This window comes from Cryptomeria japonica, chromosome 3, assembly GCF_030272615.1.
Source record: "Cryptomeria japonica chromosome 3, Sugi_1.0, whole genome shotgun sequence".
NCBI classification, from domain to species: domain Eukaryota; kingdom Viridiplantae; phylum Streptophyta; class Pinopsida; order Cupressales; family Cupressaceae; genus Cryptomeria; species Cryptomeria japonica.
Window position 1 is genome coordinate 942,109,505 of NC_081407.1, and position 9,992 is coordinate 942,119,496.

General features: G+C 34.4%; 1 protein-coding gene across 2 annotated transcripts; it reads left to right on the top strand.

Annotated features, from left to right (window-relative positions):
• The first annotated feature begins 6,214 nt into the window (after nt 1-6,214).
• On the top strand, nt 6,215-8,266 carry LOC131072951 (probable 2' cyclic ADP-D-ribose synthase BdTIR). Of its 2 annotated transcripts, XR_009112801.2 has the most exons (3): nt 6,215-6,603; nt 6,782-6,854; nt 8,195-8,266. XR_009112801.2 is itself a non-coding variant. In XM_059217972.1 (2 exons), the coding sequence occupies exons 1-2, from the start codon at nt 6,227-6,229 to the stop codon at nt 6,789-6,791; spliced, it is 387 nt and encodes a 128-aa protein (XP_059073955.1). In that variant the 5' UTR covers nt 6,215-6,226; the 3' UTR covers nt 6,792-6,947. The 2 variants fall into 2 exon arrangements, 1 of the variants encoding a protein (XP_059073955.1); XM_059217972.1 differs by lacking the exon at nt 8,195-8,266 and having other exon boundaries at nt 6,782-6,947.
• The last annotated feature ends 1,726 nt before the right edge of the window (nt 8,267-9,992 follow it).

The following is a 9,992-nucleotide window of genomic DNA, read 5'->3' on the forward strand; positions in this document are numbered from 1 at the left end:
TTCTACCAATTTCCATTGCTTCTCTTTATCATTTGCCTGTATATTATCAAAACGGAATCACACACACTAAGCTTACACTTTTAGGCTTAAAATCGTTAAACACTCAGAGTTGATTGGCATTTTCTAGGCTTATTATGTTGCTGAAGGTGTGTGGTCACACTAAGAATACCCTTCTAGACTTAAAAGTGTTAAGCACTCCAAGTTTACAAACATTCTCTAGACTTTATATGTTGCTTAGTGTGTGTGGTTTAAGGATGACCTATATTATCATGGAGACCAAGGCTCTTAACCAGAATCACATGCCCCACATCAAGAATGAACTGCAACAAGGTTGAAACTAGGATGACATTTTCCAGACGTCTTCCCGACAACTTCTCTTCCTCCCGCAGTTAGCCTCCTTCTTTCTTTTGAACACCATGGACCTGATTCAATCTTATAGACCTATTTGTTAGTTGGTGGCTAACTATGTCAAAGACTCCCTCATTCTAGGTATGACTTTTCACAATGTAGTAAAGGATTACAATCTTCAATTTGGCAATGTAGATGTAAGTGGACCCTTCAAGCATTCTAATCTAAAGAAGAAAATGGGCTTCCTTGCAATTTATATTGCCCTAAAAAGAGTCGTTCAAACAAGATGAAAGGGTGTTGCTAAAGGCTCTAAGGGCTCACAAAATAGATGTGGTGATGCATTCTTTGATAGATGCATTCATATTTGTTGGGCATTCATTCTCTTCCTCAACCACAAAGTTCATTCGCCTTATCCTTATCAACGTATAGCCACAATGGAAATTGAGGATGGTGCCCCAGGTGTTCAGGATTCATTTTAGTATCAATACTCGAGTCTGGTTTTGGAGATCTCTATAACTCGAATTGCATACTTATATTAGAATTTTTCTTTGGGCTTCAACCTATTTTGTTCAAATATCTATAATTATAAATGTTATTCCTATAGGATGTAAATCTTTGATTATATCAAACTCTTAGTCATGAAAATATTATACACAATTGTAATTGGTTTTTTCTCTAATACAAATATAAGCTCATAACTTTTATTTAAAAATTAAAAACTTTTATTATGTTTAATGAAATGTAAATAATCAAACCAACAATCAACAAAATGATGGAAAAAATATTTATATACAAAATTTATAAAAATGATACACAAAAATTGTAAGAAAATCCATAAAATATCTAAGAAATGTTTCCAAATCTATTTTTTAATCAACTTCTCCAACCACACAAAGTGATCCATAACATATTAAGAGATGAAAATCAAAAAGCAAGTGAGGCAACCTAGAAAAGTGTACTGTCGTAAATTACATCTTGTGCAATTTTGCGTCATATAAACGTCTTCACTCCAAGTCGATGGAGATCATGCATCATCGTATTTGTCCTTTTTTCCACATGGATCGAACTGTCGGCTTGAAACTTGTCTTTTATTGACCATGTTGACCAATTGACCATGGGACTGTAGCGTGCTATGAAGACGTTTGCGTGCTACGCTAGCGCCCTACGAATCTGTTAGTCCGCAAGTGGCTATTTGAGTGTTACACCTATGCTTAGAAGAGTTCATAATTGTCCTGTTCGTAGCCACCGACATCAAGATTCATTTAGGAGGCTATATCTTTCATGTTTCTAGCCTTTCTTGGGGCTTCTTGATCATTTGGAGATACTTTGAGCTCTTGGCATCCATTATCTCTCATCTTGCATAGGTTTTTTAGCATCTTGAGGACCACCATTGTTGCAGTCTCTCGAATAGCTCACGGTGTTATCCTCACAAGTTTTGGAAGGGGATTCCACTTACATTCCTTAGTTTATTTTCATATTCATAATTTTTTATTTCAAATCTATTTATTATCTTAATAGTGTTTCTTTCATCTTTATCGTTACATTTTCACCGTTGCTATTATCTAGGTTGTCCATGGAGGTGGAAACACCGAAACGAGGGTCTAACTAAGGCAGACCTCTAAACACAACCTCCAACATTTTCCTTCTTGCTTGTGTGCAGGTTTATAGTCGTGGGAAGGTGATCATCTTGTAGGAGGCTTCAATCGTGGACCGGTTGTGAGCTTCCCTCATTCCTTTTTTTAGTTCATTCTAGTATTTCATATTTTGAATTGTTATCTTAACTTATCATTTGCTGTGTTTATTTAATAATACAATCGCATCTGTCATTCCCATACAATCTTTGTACCTCGTCCATACAGGATTAAAACCCGCCACACTCGTGTCCCAGTTTTGTGTGCTCGTCCTCGGGACAGAAGCCTAGCAGGGTTGTTTGGGAACTCTGTTAATCAGTCATTTACCTTATTCTATATTTAGTTTTACATTTTCATCCCGCGGCTTACCTTTAACGCTGGTTTAAGTGAGAAAGAACGAAGGTAAGTTTGTCCCTCGAAGTTCATCACCTTGAAAATGACAAATCCCGTGCTCTACACAAAGTATATTAAAGGATGAAAACAAAACCTTAAAATAAAATAAATTAGACAAAGACTATGCCGGGACTGTCGCGATATTCTAAGACATAACAATCTGCTTGAACAAAGTTTTATTGCAAATAATACAGCCCATATTTACATATTTCTGCTTCTTTTTGGTTTGCCAGGGCAGAATCTCCTTCCCCTACTGAACAAGGCTGCTCTGTCAAAATCCTATCGCCATCTATAGGAGTCAAACACTATACAGGGTTGTCTTTTAAGTGACACACTAACAAAGATCTAACAATCTGCTTGAACAAAGTTCTACAGCAAATAATACAGCCCATATTTACATATTTCCTCTTTTTTTTGTTTTCGAGGCCCAACAGCTAGCTCTGTTGAATCTCATCCCGTTGCTGAACAAGGCTGCTCTGTAAAAATCCTGCAGCTCTCTAATACTATCTATAGTAGAGTTCACATGATTAAGAAACAAATTTTAAAAACACTATATCAACCAAATAAAACGTTTAAGATTGCATAACATAATTTCAACAAATATATAGATAGATACCATATTCTCAGTTAATAAAAATACAATACAACATTACCAATACAAGGCTACTCCACTCTGTAATTACAAGGCCAGTCTCCTTTGCACTCACTCTTTCATCATGATAAGCTTGAAAATGAGGTTAGAATATAAGGAAGGCACCTCCATTCCAGTTTGTATGGAGTCCTCCATTGGTGTGAGCTCTAACTCGACCATTATCATAGGCAGAGCTCAACTCACAACAGCTAGGAGGATCCCATACTTGGATGGCATTTTTGTCCACTAAAATTCGCATGCCACATCAATATATATAGGATCTCAAGTGAATATAAATTGTATGGGGAGGAGTATATGTTTGGCGTATCCTCCACGCAAAATTCTGTAAAGTTAGATATTCCAAATGGTTTTTTGCTTAATTACTTTCTGTGCTGGACTGAAAGCCATTGAAAAAATAGCTTTATTTGTTGCTGGTGCTTGCAATAATAGGTTCGTTAAATGGTTTAAAAGACGAAGAGGATACTTTTACAAATTCAGTCCATAGCTTTATCATTCATATGTCTAATCCTTCCTTTTTGTAAGATTCTCAAGTTCTGTCTAATCCATCATGCTGGTTTATGTTGGTATTTGTTCGATGCATGTCAGATGGGTGGCTCTCTGTAATGATTTCAAGTTTAATTTTGTTCTGAATGAGAACATTCTAGATATGAAGAAAGAATGATATGTTTGTAATTTTATACAGTCACTGTTTTCAGAAGGTAATTTTATATTGGATATTTGTTTATGTGATTATTGATTTAATATTATTAAAATCATGGATTATAAGTTTCAATTACAATTAAATTATATAATGATATTTATTAGTTCCTGGGTAACCAACTGTACTTAATATGTCTTGAGATCCTATATATATTGATGTGGCATGCGAATTTTAGTGGACAAAAATGCCATCCAAGTATGGGATCCGGATATTTAAAAAAACAAGGTCTCTAGTGTCTGAGGTTCTATTAAAAATTGAGTCTTCAATCTCTGAGGTTGTTTTGTCTTTTATTTATAAGAATTTGGAAAATCTTACTTCTTTTTCACACTGGGATAGTAGAGTTACTAGAGTTTGGAAGCTGCTGTCAATTTTATCCTCTCATGGTTCAATTTTAAAAAAGAATGATGCAATAGGTAAGAGATGCTCTGCTAGATGGAAACCTCCTCCGCAGGGGCACTTTAAACTAGATTTTCATGGGGCCTCTCGTGGTAACCCTGGACCGGCTGGGGTAGGCATGGTAATTTATGATCACAATGCAAATTTTATTCAAGCTAAATGTCATGCTATTGGTTTTAAAACTAACAATTATGCGGAATTTCATGCTTGTCTTTTGGATTGGATATGGCAATCTCTTTGGGAATTAAGGACTTAATAATTGAAGGTGATTCTATGGTGATTATTCAATGTGTTATGAAAAAGAAATCGAATTGTTGGAATTTGCAGTATATACTTGATCCCATTTTACAAAAAATTAGAATTGTTTGAATCTTTCTTGGTATCCCATTGTTACAAGAAGTTAATAAGATTGCAAATTATTTGGCAAATTTAGCCATTGATAGCAATGCTAATCAGCGAGAAGTGGGTTTTGAGGAAATTCCTTCTAGGGTATGGGAAGGTTTGCAGCAATAGTCATATGATTTTCTTGAATAACGTCGATGTAAAATTTTATGATGATAATTATTCACGCTTTCCCCTTTCATTTCAAGTATTCATGTTTGTTGTCTAGAAAAGAGTTCGAGGTCATGGTATTTGATATAATAGTGTTTTTCCAAAGGTTTTTTGATACTTTCGTTTTTGGCAAGAAGGTTTTTGGCTCATGGGATTTGGCACAGGGCTTTGGAAAATTTTGTCTTCTTCCATTTATAGCAGCTATGGAGTCTACATATGAAAATTATCCGATGGGTTTTTTTGGCAAATTGTCATATGGGGTCTTGCAAAACTGATATTATATGTGTTGTGCCCGCATTTTGTATGTGGTTTTGGGCGGGGTGTATAAATTGATGTGTTAGATACTATAGGTTTATTTTATGAGCTGTGACCGGAGGTTTTCTTCCCAGGGTTCTTTCCTCTGGTATGCTCTTTGAATCCTATGTAAAAAATAAAAAATATTAATAAAAAAAGTTTTGTGGAATAATCCACTTTTATTGAAAAAAAAAAAACTGTACTTAATGTGTTATTAATATTTACTTTTTAAATCAATCACATGACAATTTTTTTTCATATGTAAAAAATATTTATTTTTCATAAAAGATTAGATGTAAATTTTTCTGAAAAAACATGTTTCAAAAATTATTTTTCTTGTAGATAGTGGTAGGTGAAATAAAGGCATCTGCGGACTGGATTATAACAAACTAGTATTCTACATTGCTGAATAAAAATCAGTTATTATATGCTCAAGGTGTGTATGTATTCAGCTGAAGTGAGCAAGAAACGGCCAATTTTGAAATCTCTTAGTGTGTATTATTTTGTTCTGGAATTTTTAGGAGCTATTAAATATCTCTTATCATCTTTATTTTTTCAAAAAAAATTTCATTTTGCTGATTCTATTTATTAAGGTTTAATCTTCAATCATTCATCTATTCTTCATTGGTAACGGTTTAGAACCCCACCTTTTCAATGCCTGGGCAAATGACAGCAAATTCTTTATTTTATTTTATTTACACTGGTGATGATAACTGATAAGATCACTGTACATTGGGAGGAGTAATGATTGTCTTTAAAGTCAAACATAACTTGTTAGTTCCTGCCAGCAGGAAACTATAGTGGAGGCATTGTTTTTAAACCGTTATTAATCATTTACCATTCAGCCAATCAAAACTCGGGATTTCTTTGCATAAATTTCTTTTCCAATGTATGTTAGGTATAACTTGCATATTTTTTATCTGAAATATTAATCCAATGTATTTTGGTGGTCTGGGATTGGCATTGCAGAACATTGCAGAGATATTTGTAGATACCAACGTGAGAGAACGCACGACCCACGATGTTTCTGGCAGCGTTTTGCAGGATTCGATGCTAAAATGGCAGGGAACGCATGGAATTTGGGATGGCCTTAGAATTGACCTCCCTGGACAGCAAGTGTATCCCAAAATAAGTGCCTCTAATGGCCTGACAAGTGTCCTACCTGCCCCTGCCGCTTCTAGACAACAAGTGTATACCAGAAGAAGTGCTTTTGATGGCCTAATATTCGCCCCACCAGCTCCTGCTGAATCCTCCTCTGGAATGAAACACCCGCCCTATGATGTCTTTATAAGTCATCATGGACAAGATACTAAAAAAACGGTTGCCAAGAGTATCTACAAGAAGGTAAATGCTACTGGGCTGAGAGTGTTTTTGGACAAAGATGAGCTTCAACTTGGAGATTTTTTCCCTGGAACTTTAGAAGAAGCAATGGCTAGTGCTTCACTTCACATAGCAATTTTTTCTCAGAATTATGTACAATCCCCTTGGTGTTTAGCTGAGCTGACATTTATACTGGAACGACGCAATATAAAATTTATCCCCATTTTCTATCATCTTGAGCCCTCTGATCTAAGATGGGCGGTTAAAGGAAAAGGAATTTATGGAGAGGCCTTGAACAAGCCTGAAATGAAGATCAGGTACATATCAAATGCATATTGTTTGACCCTAAATCTTAATTAATTACATTAAAAAAATATATTATTATCAAATATTCTCGATTATTATTATTTTCTCCTTTTTATTTGTCATATATGAGAGTTGAGTCAATTTTATTCTATTGTGCTTGCGTCCTGTACCACGTGCAATACGGCTCAGAAATGGTTGAAAGCTGGAAGTTGGCACTCCATAAAGCTTCCTTGTACACCGGCGAGATAATTAATCACCAAAGGTAAGTACAAAATAATCTCTCTCCTTCATTTAGCTTATCAAATCTTCCTTGCTCTGTTTTCTTAGGGTTGTGGTTATACAGGGAAAGTTATAAAGGGGCGTATATTCCGTGTCTTTTTTTTTCTTGTATAATTTGTTTTTAAGTTCTTTTCTGTTTATCTATTAAATGTGTCATCCTGAAGTTAAAGTATGTTTTTTTTTTTAACCTTTTTTTATAAAATCAGTTTTGCTCAATAAAAGAGGTGGTTTTTTTGCTGGTCACATAAAATTAATATCGTAACCTCAAAAAAATTAGAAAGCCAATAGTTATTTAGAGAGCTTGTCATACTAAATTTTACTGAACATATAAATTTATGTATAGATAACAATTAATTTTAAAAGAAAAAAAAATCAAATGTTTTAATTAAAATAAAAATAAATCACATTATATATTTTCTTGAAAATTATGGTAATTTTCAACTAGTTTTTAGACATCTTTAAAACATACCTACAATGCCGTGTCTATAATCAAGAAACTTTGTTATCATGTTACGGAAGTGAAGTGTGTAATTAGCCCCCCATCCCCCTACAATTCTATAGGCCCCACACAGAGGTAGTAGGCCACCCGCTTGGTAACCAATTCATTCAATGCGTAGATTTACTAGTCGGAAACTCCGGCCACAAACAACAACTCCACCCCTATATATAAAGGAGGGGCTTACTTAGCCAGCTTCTTCGATTGGGTCCCCTAATGATCCAAATTGTTTAATATCTAATCTTTGGAAAGTAGTCTTGGAGTTCCCATATATTAACTTTAAAACTCATCCAGATCATTGAAAAAAAGATTATGATATCTCCTGACAGTCTTAAAAGCTGCACGGAATCATTCAAATGAAATAATGTTTAGTTTAAATCATTTGCACAAATCAAAATTTAATATGTGTTGTTAAACCCACCATATATTTTGTACAGTTTAACTCAATGCATCACTATATATGTTAATATGTTTACGATTTCTATGATTTGTCTTACCACTATAGACCTTAATATGTTTATGATTTCAATGGTTTTGTTTCTGTCTTCGCATCCATGGCTATTGAAGGGCCATTAATAATATAAATCATGAAAGGTAAAGATTAGATGAAGTTGTCAGTGATCCTTTAGTTTGATGGACACTTTTGGGTAAATGTATTTCCGTCTTTGTTTCTATCAATCCTATTCAGTGAACAGGTTTTCCCATATTTTTGTATCAACTCTGCATATTTAGTATTTTAGTTTTCTGCTTTTGAAATTGATTTAGAAAACATTCAAATATGCATTAATTGGATAGAGTTTCTGACATTGACTTTGACCTTTCTGCAGATAAACCAGTTTTGCTATGGTCCATCATGCAGTGCATCACATCTTTGAAGTATTGGAGGCATGGTAATGTATTGTAAACTCAATTTAGTTGAATGATTTCTATATGATTAGCTACATTAGGGATTTGACATTCTCTGTAAATGTCCTCAACATTTTTTTTTTCTTTCAATATTTTGTTTTGCCCTATTTTATTTATTTGTTTGGGTGGGAGTGATAAGGATGAGGCATATTGTTTGGGTGGGAGTGATAAGGATGAGGCATATGAGGGCGAGGGGGGGGTGGGGGGTTTAGTTTTGAACTCCGCTGAGTTGTATTGGTCATTGGTGAATGATCCTCCATTGGTTGACCGAATCTAGCTAGGAGTCGACCCAACTGCTTACTAGAATTGGTGCTTACTGCAATGAATTTCCAAGCTGAGACCACTGCACGGCCCACCTCAATTAGTACCCAGTGAAGTGAGCTTCTATTTTCTTAGGGATTTGACATTCTTTGTTAATGTCCTCTACATTTGTTTTATCTTTCAGTATTGTTGTGCCCTATTCTATTTATTTGTCAAAGCTGAAAAATAGCTTTAAGTTTTTATCAAAACTTGTATTGTATTGTGCTCTTCCCCTCCTTACAAAGAAAAATGACAGTGAAATTAGGTGAAAATTGTTTTGCACTGACAATTGACAATCTCTATTTTGCAAGTACTGACAAAACTGTCCTGCCACTCCTTGGCAGGAACTACGCTGCAACGCAGCTCTTGTTTGTTATAGCTTGGGGGAGATAGTCTTGCGTTACTTCTATCTTGCAGCATTTATTCTACTATGTTCTCTCATATTATTTTCCTCATTTTCTTAGTTTTATGTTAGATGCAGTGTATAGTTTTAAAAGCCCAGACCATCCTTGTCTTAGACATACTAGTGAATGAGTGGATTACAGGGTGATTTTTGGCACAATCTTTTCAAGGCTTCTATACCGGTTTAGCTAGCTTGTTTTTTCTAGGAAACCGTAAATGCTAATAATATCAAGATTCAAATTATGTCTGTGTTGTTTCATCATTGAGTTTAATGAACATTCTCTATTATTTTATATCCACTAGATTTTTCATATTTGTTATCTCAGCTTAGATCTCTAATACTGAACCATAAGATTGTGCTTAAGTTCTCTCCATTAATTCTGCAGGTTACGAATGGCAAGCACTACAATATGTACAAAGAATGATTGCTGATGTATATGAGTTCAGCTTTTTGTAATTTAAAAGGCATGATATGCCAGCAATTTTACATCTCTCGTTTATTTTCCTACGGTGCTCCTTATGTAATTTGCCTTCAAAGTAGTGATATTTGTCCTTGTCGTTCAAAGAGACTATTCTGAAGACCGTTTTGCAGAAAATTCCATGAGATGTCTTAGTGGTCACCAATTTCAGAAAAATTGATGTATATATTTTCTGCTCAATCTTTCCTCAAATAACAACTTTCCTGAAAATAATATATCGTTTTATTTGATAATTTGACATTTGTAGGCTTCTTGCATTGGTCAAGCCTTCACTTCGTTTCCTATATAACTATTTGCTAACATTAAAAGAATTGTGAACTGAGAAAACATTCTTGAGTTCAATCAATTCCTAGCAATTGAACAAAAATGAAAGAGAAAAATGTAGGATTTAAATGACAAACCCTAATTAAGCGAAAGGGATGTGTATCATAACAATATCAGAGAACTATGTACAAATTAAAGAGAATTTCCAATAAGAATTAATGAGTAACAAAAGGTCAATTACAAAAGTTATATAACTATTTATATCTAGCTTAAG

Coding starts and splice junctions, on each gene's coding strand:
- LOC131072951 (XM_059217972.1), top strand. CDS start 6,227: ATGAAACACCCGCCCTATGATGTCTTTATAAGTCATCATGGACAAGAT.